This window comes from Ornithodoros turicata, chromosome 6, assembly GCF_037126465.1.
Source record: "Ornithodoros turicata isolate Travis chromosome 6, ASM3712646v1, whole genome shotgun sequence".
NCBI lineage: Eukaryota > Metazoa > Arthropoda > Arachnida > Ixodida > Argasidae > Ornithodoros > Ornithodoros turicata.
The window spans coordinates 13,803,889-13,822,844 of NC_088206.1; the positions used below are offsets into that span (position 1 = coordinate 13,803,889).

The window sequence follows — 18,956 nt, forward strand, 5'->3', positions numbered from 1 at the left end:
TTACAAAGACTTTTTCTTTACTCTGAAACATCTGTACACATAACCAGGACGGCAGAAATGAAGCAGCAGCATCAGTTCACTTCTTCGTTCTGGGCTTCAGTTCTTCGAAGCAAGAATGAAGGAAAATGTAGTTCTTCTTCTGCGGGTTGTAAAACTCGTGGCCCTGAAAATATGCAGATGATCAGTCAAGCAGTGATGGCCAGTAGTTAACTACATGTAGTTATCAACTACTTGCAGAAATGTAGTGTGCAACTACTAGTTAACTACCCAAAATAGTAGTTTAACTACAGTAGTTAGGTTACTGCAGGTGCCAACTACTTCCGATTTTGCCGCAAGCTTTACGGCACGATTGTGCTTCCGACTTTTACCTCGAGCTACTTGTTTGATGAGAACGGAGGTGCAGAGCAATTGTGCCATGCATGTGTACTAAATCTTTTATCACTGCTTGTGATTCATATTTAGGTGTCCAGGAACACTATAGAAGGGGATTGGTGTTGATGGACAACATTAAGTAGTTAGAGATGTAGTTAAAATACATCTCTACTACTCCCCTGAAAAGTACCGTATTTTCCGGTGTATAATGCACGCGATATATACGGAAATATTTTATATTTTCCTGCAGAGTTCCTTTTCAGGTCAGTGACGTACAAATTCTAGCCACTTCCAGGGTGTGCTGTGGCATTCTCCCATATCTCTTAGGGTCAGTTGACAGATCCGGCGAAAGGACAGTGGACTTGATAAACGGTCAATAATCTTGAATTCATTTCAGAAGAATGGCGTGATTGAGAAGGGACGTGAAACGGAAAGCAGAGAGGACACTGAAGTATACTATGACAGCGACGCTGTTGCATCGGAGTTTAACGAATTTGACTAAATGTGTTTCAAATATAGCATATGCATACGTATATGATGCACTGCTTTGGTTTATTGTGTATACTGGTGGCAGTACAGAAGCTTGTAGCACCATTGCGGTGCGCGTTATACATCGAACACTTTTAAAATTCGGCCCGTTTTTAGGGGTGCGCGTTATACACCGGAAAATACGGTAGTTGAACAACTACTTAAACTACTCCATCACGAAGGAGTTAGTAGTTATAGTTAAACTACTGTAGAAGTAGTTAGTGGCCACACTGCAGTCAAGCGTTTAGACTTCCCACGGAAAAAAATAATAAATAGCGTCCCATCCACCTTTGACCAGTCGTAGCTGACTGAATAAGCAAAAATTTCTCCTCGGGCGTTGAAGCAGCAGCGGCTGATGGGGAGCTCCATCTGCTCGGACGTCTTGAGCTTCGTGCGGGCATCCTTGTCCCAGAAGCTGAACTTTCCGTCCGACCCCACTGTTGCCAACGTGCCATGGACGGGGTGGAATGCTATGTCGTTGACCTGCAGTATATTTGTTACAATCGTAAAGCCTGTTGTATCGTAACTACAGTAGAACCAGATTGTGATGTTGGTTGGACCACTTTGTTACATCAGAAGTCTGTGGTTGGTGTTTCAACACATTGCGGCCTCAAATTTTGCATCACTATAGACCATATTGTGCGCCTGATATCACCCTCCAGAGGTGGCGCTGCCTTCAGCAGGTCGTTTTCTTGTTGCGGGCAAAACAATCGATTGCGATGATCGTTTTCATGCAAAATGGGCATGCCGTAACCGGTGGCAAAATCACTTTTCATCACTTTCTGCAGCATGCTGAAATCGTTTGATCACGGCAGTTAAACAGAAAGATTCACTCATGACCCTTGTGTACAAATAAACAACGCTAACATTGTGTAACACTGTGCATGGTGGCAAATTAGCGTGGGTTTCACAAACTCCCTAGTCAAACAGCTCGCCTAAGGTGAAGTAACTGTATGCTTCCAGCGACTTGTACACTAGCACAGTACCAGCAGTGAACTGGCTCAGCAAAAACATATTAGGTAATGCGATTGTGATCGGCGACATATTTCGTGGCTGAGCTGTCCAGGTGTTGATGTGGAGCGCAAAGAGATCGCCACGTTGTATACTGTTCAGAAACAATTTCGTCTTGTAGCGACGCTTGTCTGATTCCTTCAGAGCTCTAAATTACAGTTAACCCTCGATTTATGAATTCCCTCGTTTTATGAACACTAGCACGAGGAACCAAACTTTTTACATGCATTTTCATCTCGTTTTATGAACCTCGATATTCGAATAATGAATGGAATTTCTGGGAACCAACTAGGAGTTGCCCAGCGTTTTTGCCCTCAATTTATGAACGGATCGTTCCGAGGCCAACAAAAACCTTCAAAGGGATTATTCGTGGTCTTATGAATGACGCCTGAACAGACAAAACGTTTTCGAGGTATTGCAACCTCGGTTCTTAACCCCTCGAAATCCGAACAACAAACGGGTTTTTGCAGAAGTGTTCCTGACCTCAATGGACACAGCGGAAGGCATGGTCCAAAGCAAAATTAAACTATTTAGTATCGCATAATAAACAGAGTGTGAATGCGCTAACATCTGTGTTTTGTGAGACTGATACAGCAGAAGGCATGGTCCAAAGCAAAATTACACAATATATTGAATTATAAACACAATATCAACTCTGAAATACTGTTCCATTTGCTCGATAGTACTCACTTAACGGAATTTTCGATTTATGAACAATTTTTCGGGGAACCGAGGGTGTTCATAAATCGAGGGTTGACTGTACGAGGGTTGAGACAGTCTAGAGCGGTGCAGCAGTGCAAAACGGCCGATGTCGCACTTGCGCATGCTGTGTTCAGTGTGTTTTTCCCACACCAACCCCACGCATGCGCAGATGGCGCGTCTTGTTCGTAAACAGTAAAGTGATCTATATGCAGGATCACTACATAGAGGTTCTACTATTGTAAAGTTCATGTCTACACAGTGTCTACATAGATCCTCGTGTTTCCAAGTTGTGTTTTTGGAAATAGTTTTATTTTGGATGCAGTAAAATTTGGCAATATCACGTGGAAAATAATAAATATGCTTCGTGAATGTCAGAGGCACGAGATGATTAGCGTTCGCCCGTGCCCGTATTGGCGGCTGAATTTGTACTTTGGCACCTTCGTTTTGGGTTTTTTTTTTAGTTCTTTACCCAAAAAGACGAGGCTCTAGTATATGTCATCCTTCCAACAATCGCTACTTTTGGAAAATCCTGAAGAAAAAAAACTACAAAAATCTCTTCCCAACATGTCATGAGGTCCACAGTCTCAGTCTAACAAAAGAAACGGAACAATGTTACGATTTGTGTCATGGCTCCCACTGGTACTTGAAAACCTTGGATACCCAGAATTTGAAAGTGCTACTTTCAAGGTCAAGAAAACCTTGGAATTTTCCACAGTCCTTGAAAACATGATTTTGCGTCGCCTTCTCACTCTTACAGTGCAAATTGCACTCCTTAGGTGAGATAGAGTCGAATTAGGAGGTTGACAGCAATGTCTTCAACAAACTGCTTTGTTGTACACTTTTGTGACTATTCTCACATGCTCCACTCAACCATAATGTCTAAAACAGTACTCAGCAGGCATTCCTTCTTGTGTAAACGTTTGTCCCTGACAACCACAACTACAACCAGAACTGAGACATTTTTCTTCGATGGGTAAGTACCGACACGAAAGCCACATGAACAGCTGGGAGTCTGCTTACAGCAAATATGTCCTGGAAACCATTGGTAGTTCCATTGGCTCTGTGACACTTGAATGTGAAGTTGTCTTTTGGGTTCTGAGGGTTCACATATTGGATGGCCACTCTCCCTTCCACACTCCCAAGGCCAAAGCCGCTTGGTTGGCCCTTCTTGTCCATGAAGATTGACACACACCGGTGCTGCGTAAAAAAAAATGCAATTTAGGACAAATTGAAAACAAACCCGGATAGCATCACCTGGTACTTGAGAGGCGACTCGATCTTCTTGTATTCCTGGGGCTGGCCCTCAAGCTGGTAGACGATGATGCCACGTCCTGCAGTACTCACGACGGCCATGGGATACACCTTACAAAATACAGTCCATTAACACTTTGCAACAGCGAAAGCAGTCTCTTGCTGAAACGTACAACATCGGCGCAGTAGCATCTTTCTGGCAAGTTGATCGTTAGCATTGGCGTCGGCGTCCGTGTGTCCCAGAACTGAAATTGGAGCAATCAATGAAGTTTAATGCGAGAATTGAACGCTATCCATTGCCAGAAAAATAAAGACCACTCACCTTCAAGGTTTTGTCCCAACTTGCTGTCATAATGCAGGAATAATTTGGTGCCTTAACCCAATGGACTGTTTTGACAGGTGCCTCATGCTGGAATGTTAACAGTGTGAAAGAGAGAATGTAGCCTTTCACGGAAGCTGCTACACATGATGTAATTGCAACTTGCCTGTGCAATGGGCATTGCTTGATTGCTGTTGAGATCCCACATTTTCACAGTTTTGTCGCAGGAAGCTGAAAAAACTTTTGTGCCGTCCTGCAAAGCGGTTAGCGCATTTCTAATATATGCAGATACTACTATGAAAATACTAGCTGCTTTAAAAAAACTTCTACAGTGGGTGTACTCGTACATCGCTCCATGCGACGTCCAGTACAGGGCCCTGATGAGTCTGCTGTGCCTTGGGAATGGTCTGACCCGTACTCTGCACTTCCCAACATCGTATCTGCAACAGCGAAGCGTAACAAGCTCGGGAATGTTCTTAAATTGTCGCGTTCTTACCTGATTGTCCCAACTGCCAGCGATGAGAAAATTCTGTGGCAGCGCTGCAGGACTGAATGCAAGACTACTGATTGAATCATCAGGAGGTGAGACTACTTCATAATCTTTCATAGGGTTATGCGTCCCAGTGGCTGTGGTGTTGAACATTCCCACACCACCGCCATAAGTGCTGGCTGTCGATCCAAACATGCCTGTGAAGAGACGGTCGGAGATCTTCCGAAATTACCGTCTCTCTTCTAGGAACCAGCAAACAATACAAACGTTGACTAGCACACTGCTTGCTTACGTGGAGCACCACTTTTTTCTAACAAATGCAGTGCTGTGGCTAAAAACGCAACTACAAAGCCAACAACGCCTTGCAAAATGCTACGGCGCCATTATTCACACCGTCGAGTAGAGTATCCTTCGCGTCACACTTCACCTCGGTACGCTTGTGCCTTGTGCTGCGGTTTCACCTACATACACCACCTTCAGTGTTGCCAGACCTGTGGGTGTGTGGTGGTTCTTTTTTTTGCGCGCGCGTGGTGCGAGAATGTATTGAAAAATTGCAATATTGGAAAAATACCAAGAAAGCATTCACCAGAGAAAAAGAGCATGAGGGTGGAGGTGCAACAGGGGCGTCACTCCCTTGGGGGAAGGACAAAGAAACAAAAGCTGTTCGTTTTTGTTTTGTTTTGTTTTTTGTTTTGTCCTTTCCCCAAGCTCAGGGACATATCATGTTATCACGTTGCAAACGTCAATTATACTCCAGCTCGCTTGCATTTTACTCTTTACTTATATTCACTCTATGTGTTCACTCCCTTTCCTTTTGTGCACTCTTTATTCATAGGTGGTCAGAATTTTTCTCAGATACGTATGTCATGATGCGAATCTCTGAACAGGGAAAGATGTGAGAGGGGTTGCACGCTTCGCCCCCCCCCCCTCTCTGGAAAAAATCTGGGGAATGTCCGTACTGCGAACATAGGCTTTCAAAGTCCGTCACAGAATAAATCCGTATAGTAAATAGCGTAGGCAACGGAGAGACAAGATAAGGGATTTTTTCTGCCAGGAACATTTGTCACATATTGGTACCATTTTTATTTCATTTCAATTGATGGGAATCTAATTCCTTGAATTGAACTCCGAAATTTCCCAAGTCAACCTAAACGTTTTTTTTTTTTCGTTTTTTTTTTGGGGGGGGGGGGTTATCGTGATATAGCACTTGATAAGACACACATAACGCAACGACAATTTCTGAAATAAATTCACCGAAAATCCACAGAAATGAGCCGACTCTTTTTTGTCAGCTCTGAACTAACAGCCAAAAAATGGGGGAAGTCTAGCACTCGCAAGCGAATAAAATAAGTATTTAAAGAGATTAAAATAAAATACACTGAAATAAAATTAAAGAGATTGAAACATTTATTTTACTGAAAAACAAGCTTTCGAACGGAGGACGGACTCCGTCCGAAAGCTTGTTTTTCAGTAAAATAAATGTTTCAAAATCTTTAAATACTTATTTTTGTCGGCTCTAGTTTGAGCGCTAAAAATTGATTTCCTTCCCTGCTCGTCAAAACGTCGAGTGACCTCGTCTTTGATAAGATATCTCTGATTCTCACACTCACCGCGTGTGTTTGTTCTGTGGGTTGTGTTCGCCCTCTGTCCCTCGTATGGCGTGTCAATGTAACCTCCTTTCCTCGCACAAAAAAGAGGCGGAGCCAAGGACTGATTTCCGTGGATTTTCGGTGAATTTATTTCAGCAGTTGTCGGGTTTGTCGTGGTGCTATACTGGAGTAAAATGACCACGAGGAACCTATTTCCGCAAGGAAAACGTTAGTATGACTTGGGAAATTTCGGAGTTCAATTCAAGAAAATCCCTTGACCGCCAATCTCTCCGTTGCTTACGTTTATTTACATGCGGTTACGGGTTAGACGGATGTGGGTACAAACGGACGTCAAAACCTTCTTCTCCCGCTTTCGCACGAAAACTTTGCCTGATAAGACTTGGATACTAGGAAAATACAACTCGCGTGAAGAAAAAGATCCGGCGACCCACACGGGAGTCCAGTGAAGCCAGCTCTTTGGGCTACTTTACCGGGCTGTGACGCCGCGAAAAGCGAAAAATAAAAAGGTACGCAGCAATTGTACGAGCCGAAGATCCGTATATTGACTGACGTAAAAAAGGTTTCTGAATATTATTTAATTAAATTTACAATGATCAAAATTAGACATACAACATTTATCTGCTTCTCACTAATACTTTTAAATGGCATCAAATGTTCAACATGAGTACGACAATAAACGCAAGCTTGTTCCTCTTTTTCGTCTGGGTCAGCTTTTGTCAGTGCCGCGTACCTGGTGAAAAGTTTTCAAAGTGTTTATCTTGTACAGAACAAGTGGAAAATGTAGTGCAAGGGTTATATCGATGTCTTCTTCGAACGTCAAGGCAACATTTGGTATGACACACTTCTAATTTTCAACTTCATAGGGCTCTCAAGCATCGAAGGTATGCCAAATATGCAAACAATTCGGTACCATTTAAAAGTCCCACGTTCTCGAGTGATTTGACACTTGAAATTTTTGCGATGGTCAGTAGTTCTGTCACGTTTCAAGTATAGATTTTGGGAGATCAAGCTGCAGTTTATGCCGTGTATGTTCCTAATTATATTGACACAAACTCGCCGACGCCGTTGTGTTTATCGCACCAAGCAAGCCACGCAAGAGTCGGCCATCGAATGTTTGTAATCGAGAGCTGTAAACTTGACGGCCTTTTTTTTTTTTTTTTTTTCATTTCTTGTGCGACATGTAAAGTCATGCTCCTATCTGTGCCCGAATTCCTTCTGGTTTGATTACATAAATTTGATTACACAATGATTATTTGCAGATACTTAAAGCGGAAACAGAAAAGTTTTTAGCTCTGGGAAGTTTTACAGCTTCCCCCACAGAGCTTACTTTTCCATTGTATTCATTTGGGTTGTTTACGTATTTCTAGCACCTCTTCATTGAATGCTCATATCATTGCTTATACGTTAAAAAATGGAATACATTTGTTCCGTCATTTTGTTTTCATGCAATGAATGTTAGTTCGGGGCAGCATATTATCTTGTGTTGCCATTTTCTTATTTCTTCTACAGCTTTTGCATAGAAGTTTTTGTACCCTTTTCAACCACTATGCATGCTACATTCTGTCTTTTCAAACTGTGGTGTTGGGATCGATGCATCCAAACAAAGATTGATCACCAGTGATATGAGCCCACCAACTGACAGGTGCTGCTACCAGGGGATGCCATCCATGACCTGACAGCATGAGAGCACCATGACCAACATCACGACTGTGTACTTCCATCGCAGCTTCCCTCCCTGCTGCCCAGCATGGCTCAGGAGTTCCTCCCGCTGTGTGATGTGCTCTTCAACATCATCTCCCTCGCCTCCTACTTCTGTGACGTCGTCTTTGACGTCATTGTGGCATACACGTTGCTCGCCGTCCACCGTGAGACTCTGTGGTTTGGCTTTGCTTTGTGCTGCATTTTGGGATCGCTCCTCACAAGTCAAGCAATGTCTATGAAGTGGTACCTGAAGAAGAAGAATGATAAAGTGAAAGCAGCCGAAAGTGCCGCCGTGATGGCGGTGCACGTTCTGCAGTGTGGAGTGCTCTGGCGTTACTTCAAGCTCTTTGTACCTGTCGACCTGGTGTCAGTAAAACACGAAGTCAGAGACCTGTGCATGTTGCGGATGGTTCATGGCTTCTGTGAAGCAGCACCGATGCTGCTCCTTCAACTGAACCTGACGTGGAGGCAACCTTCGGCAGCGAGCGTGCCGCATTTGGACCGGGTTTCGACTTTCCTGTCTCTCTTCAGTGTGTGTTGGGCGCTGGCGTCGTTTGGCAAGAACGTTCGCAGGCGAAATATTCACCGCCTCGTTCTAACGTGGCTAGGCGTAATTTGCCAGTTCTTCTGGCGTCTGGGCACGGTGGCATCACGAACTGCAGCCTTGACTGCGTACGCATCGCTGTACGGCCACTGGGTGTTGTTAGTCATGCTCTTGCATTGGCTGGCGATGTTCCTGTGGCTAATTTCGCCCAAGAATCTTTTTCATCGAGAAGGAATGCCACCGGTGCAGCGCCTGACATACTCCGCGCTTGTGGCCTACGTACAGACGTTTTGCTACATCAACCTCCAGGAGAGGCACGCAGTGCCCAAGATGGCGGCGTTCTATGTGATCATGTTTTTAGAAAACAGCCTCCTGGTCGCAGTGTGGCTGTCGATACGACAGGAACAACATTGGTTCGATGTCCCCGCGCTGCTCTTCATCTGGGGCGGCTTTGCCGCTGGAATTGTGTTCATGCTTCTCTATTATCGCTTCTTTCATATCAGACGCTTGCGGCACGTGTTGGGGTTCGGACTGCAGGAGGCGCAGACGGCGAATAGTCCGCCGCAGACGGCCCCTCCGAGGTTGCCAGATGGGGTGGCGCCAGGCGTGTTCAACTGCAGGTTGAATCCGGCACTGAAGCGCAAGAAGAAGAAGCCATCGACGTTTGTGCCAGTTCCGAGCGGACCACCCGGGAGCATGCCGCTTGCGGCAAACCACAAGCTGCCTCCCTTCTGGAAAAGGTGCAGGCACAACAGTGACAAAGAAAGCAGTGTCGGTTCGCGCGTAGACATACAGCAGAAGCTGCAAGAGAAGAAGAAACAACAGCTTCAGGAACTGCTAGAGATCGAAGAAGAGATCAAGCAAGGCAAACTTCCTCCGTCGGACCTCAGCGAGAAAGGGACGCTTCCCCCTCGCCAACCCATTCCGCGATCCAAGAAGCAGCCGTGGCTGCGGACACAGCCAGCTTTCCACTACCGTACCCTTCTCGGAGGAAACTCTCCGGAGGTGCTGCTCTCTCCGCATTACCTCGACGACAGCTGCTTGTCGTACGACTTTGGCGAGCTCCCGTCGGACGTGTCGAGCGGAGTGTCATCGCGAGTGACTCAGGAAGCAGTGCGCGAAATGTACAGGATTCCTCCATCAGACGTGGACAGCCAGCTGTCGCTTCCACGTTCCTACACGCTGCCGAGAGACCTCAGGAGGTTCAGGAGGATGCCGAGGGTTCCGAGACGGGTCGTGGGGAGCCCGGACAATAATTCGAGTGACGGTGACGTCGACTCGGCGGACGAAGACCTCGGGGTTGGGGCGAGGTTCAGGACTTGTCGAACACACGCGGCGTTGATGCGCGGTTGGAGGCCCGAGACTCAGTTGTGACAGTGTTTTTGTAATCGGGTCAGTTGATGCTGTGAGTGCGTTAGGAAATGAAAGGGTGCGCCTACAGGAGCGTTTGCTCAGCTCCAATGGGCTCAACGTGGGGCAGCTCGCGAGAACAGTAAGAAAAGGAGTGAAAGAAGGGCTGTTTTCACCTCAGGAAGGGTACCGGTACAGTAATTATATAAATGAGCTCCACCAACGGTACCATCGCTTGTGTATGCCTGTATATATGATTGCCAACCATTTTGTAGTTTCGCTTTAGTTCTGCCGACACAGTTCATGTTTCCCCGATCAAGCCAGAAAATATGCTTTATATCTGCCTTTGTATCGTGGCATATTTTAAACACATAAGGTCACATTTCACTGTGAACACATCGTGCAGACGAAAACTACAAATCAACCACAAGACGACACTCCTCGCGATCCTCCCAGACCACGCAATAGACGATTTCAGAAATTGCATGGATGACCCACCAGAGAGCGCCGTGTTGCGAAAGCCCCATTGCACCTTGGGATTTAGTTTTCATGAGTCAGAGAGAAGAAGAAGAGCGCAAACGGTTTCGGTTTTCTTTCTCCTTCACCTCACGTAACTTCGAGCAACAGCCAGCGAGCACGAATGTAAACCATTTCCCACGATGCATTGCGCGATGCGCGTGACTTGGGCGACGGAGGGCCGCCGTGCGGAGCACAAGGGCAATATCTGAAATCGCCTATTGCTTATGGTGAATAATGCTCAATTAGTGTGCTCAACAGCACAATGAATGGAGGAATGCACACATAATGACTTGGTAATCGGAACATTTCAAGATGGGACAAGGGAACATAGCAAGCCTAAAAGAACAGAGAAGGGCAAACTAGTTAGTTCATGTGGATCATGTGGTACGCTTCTTGAGGGTGAAAGCTGGTGGCATTTGACTCGTGCCACCAGCCTACTAATATTCAACTGCTGGTTCTGTGCCAAGATGTGAACATGTGGAACATTCATCACTGCTTGACACAGCTCTTATTGCCTTCTCTCTCCAAACATGTATTTGATTTTGCTTCCAGAGGGTTGTGTTATCTTTTGAGTTCAGAATTTTTTTCTTCTTCAGGGTTTGTCCATTTCTTTGGCTACAGCAGTGTTGTTCTTACTGCTTGACTGTACATAGTACTTATTTATTGATCTTTTACGAGCAGCTACCTGAGCAAAGTGCGAAGTCTATTGCATTGCATTTACCGTGTATTTGCTCGTTGTTGAGCATGAATCTCTTTTTTTTTGTTGTTGTTGTTGTTCCTTGGCCTTTGAGTTGGCTGTCATTCTTGTTGTGTCAAAAAAGTCAGCCCAATATTCCCAGTGCCAAGTCTGTCGATCTCTCTTGTATGTGCCACAGGAAGTTTAGTGTATCTTATAATGTACAAATTGTGCAACTTTGACACTTTGCCAAGTCTTTGGGTTCTGTGCGAATCTTTCCAGTAGTTTGTTTCAGGGTAATCTTCCAAAACATTTTTATTGTTTGGGATTCCATTGCATACCACAGGCACCGATGAGTTTGCTCAACCATACAGAAGTTCGCAAAGTAGTTAAGATGCAAGCATAGATGCAAGCTAGCTGGTGGATAAAATCCATGATAGGCAAGCCTGAGCGACGGACAAAAAACACACAAACATGACGGCTCAGCTTGTGAGCCGTGTTTATGTCATGTTTGTGTGTTTTTTGCCCATCGCTCAGGCTCTCCTATCATGGGTACCACCTGAAGCTGTGTGCATCCCAATGAAATGTTTAGTAAGATTCTTGGATGTCTATTGGTGCTTCTACATTCTACTTATTGGCATCTATAATTAGCAGCATTTGTTTGTTTGTTTTTAGTCTATTATGCGGTTCCCTCCCAAACAGATTTTATTGCTGCCAGTTAACTCCACAGTGAGCTGTATTAGAAAAAAAAAAAAATGTATGTGGATATCTCAAACGATGCTTGTCTATATACTTTCCAAAGCAATGACTGTTCACACAGTTTCAGGTTGTATGGTTGCAAAGAGCAACGGTTATGAGAACTTTTGGGATGTCCTTATTGTGTGGGTCTTGAGAATGCATTCAGTGGCTTATGTCAGCTAAATCAGTTCATCTTCTCCAGGAACATTGTACTATCACTTGGCATTAGTGATTACTTTTAAATAAAAAAAAATAAAATAAATAAATAAAAAAGCACAAGTACGTTAAGAAAACAGGGTGGTTGAGCAATAACCATCGGTACCTTTGGCACGGAATGACCCACCAGTGAATGTCACTCCTTTATTTTATTTTTGTTATGAGCGTCATGACACCTGGACTGCATTTGCTTTATTTCAAATATCAAAAGTAGAATCATTGTTACATATGTACATTCTCTTCTACACACACGCATACCATGCTCTGATACAAAGCAGGCTCAAAATAAATATATGTCGTTCCCACATTCTGTGGTGCCCGCTTAGAGTTAGTTTGTGCTGCGTCACTGTTCGGGAAACTGCACAAGTCACGAACAGCCCTCTCCCCCAGTGTTCCTTTCCTTTTCTCTCTCTCTTTTTTTTTTTTTTCAGGAGTAAAATCAATTTAAGTAACATAGGCTCCACACAGTTATATTGGGGAGGGGGGGGGGCCTGACTTGTGTAGGCCCCGCAGCGGTGATTATGACATAGCCATATATTTTAAAGTGGCGATTTCTCGAAATAACATTTCTCCATGTTGAAGCGTAACCTTATGTGGCAAGCGGTTCTTATGCCTCTCACGTTTCAGATATCACAGACATAAAAAAAAAAGCAACTCTGTTATAAACGCTCAAATCCTAAAGTAGGGAAACTCCATTGCATTGGCACATCCTGTGTGCTCTTAACCCGAAGAGTACAACATCCACACAAACATGAGCCTTGCAATGTGCAAGGGAAGACAACGCATTAAAGCTTTTCCTCCTCGTACATCAACCACAAAACACAACCCGCATAAAATGAGATCGCATGCGGAGCAGCTCCGATGTGACAGCCTTGTGGGGGGGGGGGGGATGCACCCACGAATAGCTACGAGGCACCAGCGATGGTTGGCGGTATTGGGGTGGTGCTCGAAGCTATCGAGTAGCGGTGCATACAACCAGGAATTCATACGGCCCAAAGTACTGTTGTGCCTTGCATCACAAGATTCAACGCAGGCAGGCGCAAAGTGCGGGGTTCTCTGCCGAGGGGCTGTTCGTTACACAACCGACATCACAGTTCTTGTTTGGCGCAGATACACGCGGGGCGCAACTCTTCAAGAGCCCGAGCCGCATTTCCAGCATATGCTCGGTGGTGCGATTCTCCGACCGAACGCGGAGGGAGATGTTGCATTGCTTGGCAACACTGGTTTCGAGAGTTCTTGGGGAGGAAAGAGTTCACGAGGCAGCAACGTGAGCGTGCCACAGGGCGACCCGCTTGCTGCTGCTGTGCCTCTTGATGTGCTTGTTGAGGTGATCGCTGCGCATGAAACGGCGCTCGCACAGGTGGCAGCTGAACTTCTTTTCTCCCGTGTGGGTGCGCTTGTGCCTGGAGAGCTCGTCCGACCTGGAGAAACGGCGGCCGCAGTCTTTCCACACGCAGACAAAAGGCTTTTCACCTGTTTAAAGAGAAACACGTGTGAGGTATAGATTTAGGTCAAACCGCGAAATTTAAAAGAGCCCAGAAAGCCATCCGAAAGATTTTCTGTTTCTGGCCAATTACAAAAGTATGTAACTCAACGTGGCAACTAACACGAAAAAATTCTCTGTACCTAGTATTTTTCGTGGAATAAAACACCCCCCGAACATCGACGCATGTGTTCCCGCTCAAGTTGTTCTGCAGACCGAAACGAGGAGGAGGATTGTGATGTCATCAGGGCTACGAGAGAGACCGCGCTCCAATCGGGGCCGGCGCTTTTCGCATTCTTCTTTTCTTTTTCGTTTCTACTTCCAGTTCTTTCTCTGTGTAGCAGACAACACCTCTCCGAACAAGCAAACCAGTTAGAGGGTTGCACCGCGACGACGTCAAAACGACTCTGGCGGCTAGTCGCGCGCACTGCCACCGTTGCGCGTGGTCGCGATTTTCAAAACGGAATTCCACGATATGTATGCATCTGTCGAGTGAATCACTTCGCATGGTGCGTTTTAGCATTCGCGTTAACGGCTTGGTTCGAAAAAGTGGTCGAGACTGAAGCTCTTTCTGCGCTCCTTTAACAGTTTCCCAGTATACACAGCTTGGCATTTGCCTACCTGTATGTGTGCGAATATGTGCTTTCAGGTGCGAGCTCTTGAAGTAAGTCTTGTTGCAGTTTTCAAAGTTGCAAACGTAGGACCTGCGCCTTTCGTCTTCGAGAGGCCTGATTACCGTTGTTGGGCTCGTAGCTGTGCGCGTCGTGGCCAGCATCATGGGGCCGGCTACAACAAACCGCACGGGAACTAGTGTAGGGGGCAGTCCATTGGGAGGAGCCAGCACGAACGCGGGCGTCTCGTCGCTTGCAATGACAGGGAAGAGCGTTGCTGGGCCGATTGGCTTAGGTGCGATGGCGACAGTCGGCTTGTGCTGCAGGTACTGTATCCTGTGAGGGGTGACCTGAAGTGGGGGTGACGGTGAGGGGACCCTCAGTGGTTGTGCCGGGGGTGTGACTTGCTTTGGTGGTGCGCGGACGATGACGGAGACTGGCATTGATGTCCGTTGGCAAGGTTGTGGAGGTGGTGTGTTGGTGAGCAGTAGCTGCAAAAAAAAAAAAAGAGCAACACAGGTTAGGGGATCATACCGTATTATGCGGGGCTCTTCTTTTTTGTGTGTGTGTATCTTGAAGCCTTACCCTTGCAAGCTCAGATGTGCTCTTGGGGACTTCCTCGAGTTCATCCTCAGACGTAGGGGGTGTGAGGTCAGCTCCAGGTGGTGGTCTCGTATCACTGTCCTCTTCGATGCGAGCGCTCATGGAAAGGAGGGTTCTTGCTGCACTGTAGTCGTCGCGACCCATGGCTATTGTGCCACATGTAGAATCCTCCTGCACACACAAGAAAGTTGGCCCATGGTAAGTTTTCCTACTAGAGTTTGACATTTTGGAGAGATATTTGTGATGTATTTTATTAAATTATTAGAATGGATTAATAGACCACAGCAACCGGCACAAAATATTTTAGGCATTTCTAATGTTAATAACGTTACAGGGTTTAATGAAAGTCCAAAAGGGTGGAGGCATGACACTGTGATGCATATAATTTACATGATTTATAAAATTGTGCAGAATGTATAGTTTCCCTTTATTTATTTATTTAAGGTTCTGCACAGCAGCCAGCCTTCTGCTTGGTAAGCAAGCACATGCATGCATGCAAAAAAAAAAAAAAAACAACAACAACAAAGGTTTGAGTTTTGTTCACTTAATAAACCTCAGACAACAGGCATGTATCTTGTAGGTCACTAATTGAACCTCTGTATGCAATAAGAGGATAAGTCAAAAAACCCCAAACCAAGAAAAGGAGCCATGATCTGATTGTACGTCCCATTGACACATTTCCCGTTTCTAACTCTCCTGTAGCAGGCCAGCAGGTACATACTGCTATGTATGTGTACTAGACATCATTACAGCAAAAATACTAAAAAGGGGATAAGTCGACTTATCCCCTTATTGCATACAGAGGTTAAATTGCAATTTCCACCTTCTCACTGTGTCCCCCATATTATGCTCCCATATATGCTCGCGCATATTATGTTTGGTCATAGCTTTGGAAGACTCTTTGTCTAGCTGTGATATTTACAATTTTGGATAGAGCTGATTAATATGCATATTATCTGGTACCAAGATAACACACATTTCATGTGCATACATCTCCCTGCAAAAAGAAAAAACAAAAGTCCACATTCGATCTGTGTATTATGCTTAAGGCAGGAAAAAAAAAGAAAAAGATTCTGCAGCTCTATTTCAGCTGTCTTTCCAACTGCCTTTCACGTAAACAGTGTTTTTACACGCAGCAGTACATAAGGAGTTTAAAGTCAATTTTGCACAATTTCTTTCATAGTCAAGAGGCATATGAAATTTAGACTGCCTGCCGTACCAGAAACCAAAACTGAAACTGAAACGTTCTTATAATCTTCCGTGAAATCTGAGTCAAGAGCTGGTTGTCTACGACCAGTTCTCTCCGGTGTATCCAGATACGCTCTTATCAGTTGAGAGTTTATCGGCCTGGCATTTTCCGCCCTGATTTGACGGGCGTCCAGTGCCAGACACCCACGAGTTTTTGTCAGACGAGGTCTCTTTGCTTCTGGTGAACAGTAAGTGAGTTTGTCTCAGGGGAGTTGTCTTTGAGTCGCATGCAGAGAGGGGATCTTATAGGAAAACTCCCTGTTTCATGAAGAACACTGCAGTGCAGTTTACAGAAGCAAGGAGCAACCTCTTAAAGTAGATGGAAAACTATGAAGACATTCCACATATTTATCTCAGTCTCGCTGTACGCAGTGGTTTATCCAGAATTGCAAGCATTGTGGGCAAGGGAGGGGGGGTTCATTATTAGAGTTTCATTGAAAGAGCTTTATGTATCATTAAAAGGCAGGGGTTGTCAACAAGTATTGGGGGGTCTGGATAAATCATTGGCCATGCCTGAAAGTTATAGCCATATATTGTGTTGCAGTTATACGGCTATGCTTTCATTATCATATTAATTTCGTTTCTTGCCTATTATATTAGTATTGAAAGTTATTAGCATCCTATTTCCATGTCTATTAAAATGTGTCACATTTATTCTAGGGAACCTGTAAGGGGTAGCTCATGCAAACTTTATAGAGAAATAGTGACAAGCCCTGACATAAAGATTATGTTGTGCTGCCTGTCAGCACTGGTAATACTTATGCCGGAGGTTTGCGCATTGAGGAATACGGCACCATACGTGTGATTTCCCAAACTATATTTTTTTTTTCAAAGCCTTAACCTGCAGATTGTCTTTATACTGCATTATGCAGGGCATGCCACCATTTCCTCATTTGTGCCCAGTGCCATCAGTAGTGGACCCGAGGGAAGTGGGGCTGGCTAAGCAGCCAGGAGTAGAGTTCAGCGTTTTAGCCGCAGTAATACACCCAGAGAAAACTCAATTGAAGAAAGGGGGCAACAAATGCAGTGAAATTAAAAATGATCGCAGCCCCCCCTCCCCCCGAGAGTGCGGAACAATTAAATGAAAAATAAAGCAAGTGTTAAGTTTATGGCTTTCATTTCTGCCACTCTAACCCCGAAAAAACAAAGAAAGAACAACGTGCGATTAGAGAATTTGAAGTTTAAAAAAAGTGGGGGGTAAGATGGGATCAGGTCCACTACTGTGCGTGCTGTGCCGCGGACGATCCTGAAAGAGAAACTCTTGTGAAGCATCTGTCAGCATCTCCATCGACATCGCCATGAGGAACAAAAGCGAAGAGGCATTATGCGCTGCTTGCTTGCGCTTCGTGGTTTATTGTCACCCAATCCAGATGTGATCGCTCACTTTAAGCTAGAAGAAAACTCTTTATAGAGGACAAATGCAAAAGGACCGGAGATTCGTCTGATCGAGCATGTGGCCGCCGCTGTCGTCTGTTCGGGAAACGTACCTGAGCGCTCCGTCCGGCCCGGTGGGATTTCGAGCTGTGCTGGTAGAAACCAAAACCCACCACAAACAGACGCACAATAGTAAACCACGCTCGAAACCAGAAATAGGGGTAGAAATTGGCGCCCGAGTACCGGGCGGCTTTTTATTCCACCTTTCATGACGCTTTTATTTTCGCAAAGAGCGGTAAAGTCGAGAGAGGCAACGACAGACACACATTTTCAGTGCAAAACTCAATGCAAGCAATCACTTCAAAATGAAAAGAATGAGGATCACGGCCGATGAGGCGGATTACTCACAGAGTCTTCGTGAGGCGGCGGTCGAGAAAACGGTGTCATAGCTTCCGATAATTGAGGTCTTCTCAGCACGAATCTTTGCCAGGGAAAAAAGCCGGAGCACTCTTCGAGTCGTGCTTTGTAAACTCGGCGGCGGGGGCCGCATCTATCTTGGACCAATGATAGACGGAGGGCTCGGCACGCTCCACCAATGAGAGCAGAGAGAGCACGTGAACAACGCGTGGTCGCGGGCTAGGTGTGCACGTGCACGGCGGGTGACAGAGAACGTGGGCTCCGCCTGACCGACGTTTCACCCGGAATAAACAACTGCTGTTGCTACGGTGTGATGTTTGCGTGTTTTAAAAAAAGGAAATAGGAGGCATGTGGTGGGCTTGGCCCCTGTCGCGTGTGCATGTGGTTAACCACGGGCTATATACGTGTATTTGTACATGTATCGCTTTGTATGTGATGTTTTCGCTGTGCCTGGTCGCTTGCACTAACCTGATGCAATGAAGGGTGACCTCATACTGCCACTGCTATGTGTCATCGTATTGGTTGTATACTACAATGCACGGTGTTTGCTCTGTACAATTATAAAATTATTTACGGCAAGGTTGGCGAGCAGGGAAGCAGCGGGTTTCGTTGAGCCATGTGCTTCAACGAGTGAGTCATGCTCATGACCGTAGTCTTTGGAATAACTTGCGGTCACAGTACTGCAGAAGCAAAAAAAAATGAAAAACCGATTTCTGCTTGTGCATAACATCTCTTTGGCCTGCTTACACAAAAACGTTCAGTTTTAGACGCGTCTTCGTTGACCTGTTATCTTCCTTCGTGAGAAGTGAACAACAACTCTGTGACCTCAATAAACGACGACGCGACTCGTAGTCGGGACCTACGCAAAAGGAGAAGTGAAATCATAGCAACAAATAAAGGGCGAAGTGCACAATAATAACATCTGCGTCGCAATTTTCGTACAGCATCTCGTGGAATACGTGTCGTCTGCGTTGTTCTACTACATGCTGTCGTCTACCAGTGATTGCATTCGTAACGGCACAGAAGGAGGCGGTTGTACCTTAATTGACGATTGCTTCATGATGACGGTTGTTTATTGGGAAATTGGTTGTTGTAGGGCAGTTCTGCAGAGTGCCGAACAGCGAAACACCCACTTTGTGCTTCATGAAGGAGCACGTATTTCCGAGAAACGCGGCCCTCGAGTTTATCTCAAA

General features: G+C 45.5%; 3 protein-coding genes across 4 annotated transcripts; 1 reads left to right on the top strand and 2 right to left on the bottom strand.

Moving 5' to 3' along the window:
• Positions 1 to 5,122, bottom strand: LOC135399174 (mRNA export factor-like). Its single transcript, XM_064630935.1, has 9 exons — positions 4,680 to 5,122; positions 4,531 to 4,623; positions 4,350 to 4,436; positions 4,187 to 4,273; positions 4,038 to 4,109; positions 3,868 to 3,975; positions 3,634 to 3,810; positions 1,189 to 1,383; positions 1 to 163 (listed from the first exon to the last, which is right to left on the bottom strand). The coding sequence occupies exons 1-9, from the start codon at positions 4,866 to 4,868 to the stop codon at positions 77 to 79; spliced, it is 1,095 nt and encodes a 364-aa protein (XP_064487005.1). The 5' UTR covers positions 4,869 to 5,122; the 3' UTR covers positions 1 to 76.
• Positions 5,123 to 6,988: 1,866 nt separating this feature from the next.
• LOC135399171 (XK-related protein 6-like) lies at positions 6,989 to 12,335 on the top strand. Of its 2 annotated transcripts, none has more exons than XM_064630928.1 (2): positions 6,989 to 7,164; positions 7,926 to 12,335. In XM_064630928.1, the coding sequence occupies exon 2, from the start codon at positions 8,031 to 8,033 to the stop codon at positions 9,900 to 9,902; it is 1,872 nt and encodes a 623-aa protein (XP_064486998.1). In that variant the 5' UTR covers positions 6,989 to 7,164; positions 7,926 to 8,030; the 3' UTR covers positions 9,903 to 12,335. The 2 variants fall into 2 exon arrangements, with proteins under 2 accessions (XP_064486998.1, XP_064486997.1); XM_064630927.1 differs by having other exon boundaries at positions 6,989 to 7,114.
• Positions 12,200 to 17,863, bottom strand: LOC135399175 (Krueppel-like factor 10). Its single transcript, XM_064630936.1, has 4 exons — positions 17,755 to 17,863; positions 14,707 to 14,895; positions 14,132 to 14,612; positions 12,200 to 13,500 (listed from the first exon to the last, which is right to left on the bottom strand). The coding sequence occupies exons 1-4, from the start codon at positions 17,791 to 17,793 to the stop codon at positions 13,280 to 13,282; spliced, it is 930 nt and encodes a 309-aa protein (XP_064487006.1). The 5' UTR covers positions 17,794 to 17,863; the 3' UTR covers positions 12,200 to 13,279.
• Positions 17,864 to 18,956: the final 1,093 nt, after the last annotated feature.

What these genes read in the sequence shown, in the direction of transcription:
- LOC135399175 (XM_064630936.1), bottom strand. Translation starts at nt 17,793, where the DNA reads ATGACACCGTTTTCTCGACCGCCGCCTCACGAAGACTCT. An exon ending in GCACATCTGAGCTTGCAAGG is followed by an intron (nt 14,613 to 14,706) that starts GTAAGGCTTCAA and finishes TTTTTTTTGCAG; the next exon opens with CTACTGCTCACCAACACACC. An exon ending in ACATATTCGCACACATACAG is followed by an intron (nt 13,501 to 14,131) that starts GTAGGCAAATGC and finishes CTCTTTAAACAG; the next exon opens with GTGAAAAGCCTTTTGTCTGC.
- LOC135399171 (XM_064630928.1), top strand. Translation starts at nt 8,031, where the DNA reads ATGGCTCAGGAGTTCCTCCCGCTGTGTGATGTGCTCTTCAACATCATC.
- LOC135399174 (XM_064630935.1), bottom strand. Translation starts at nt 4,868, where the DNA reads ATGTTTGGATCGACAGCCAGCACTTATGGCGGTGGTGTGGGAATGTTC. An exon ending in TGGACGTCGCATGGAGCGAT is followed by an intron (nt 4,437 to 4,530) that starts GTACGAGTACAC and finishes ACCGCTTTGCAG; the next exon opens with GACGGCACAAAAGTTTTTTC. An exon ending in AAGCAATGCCCATTGCACAG is followed by an intron (nt 4,274 to 4,349) that starts GCAAGTTGCAAT and finishes TTAACATTCCAG; the next exon opens with CATGAGGCACCTGTCAAAAC.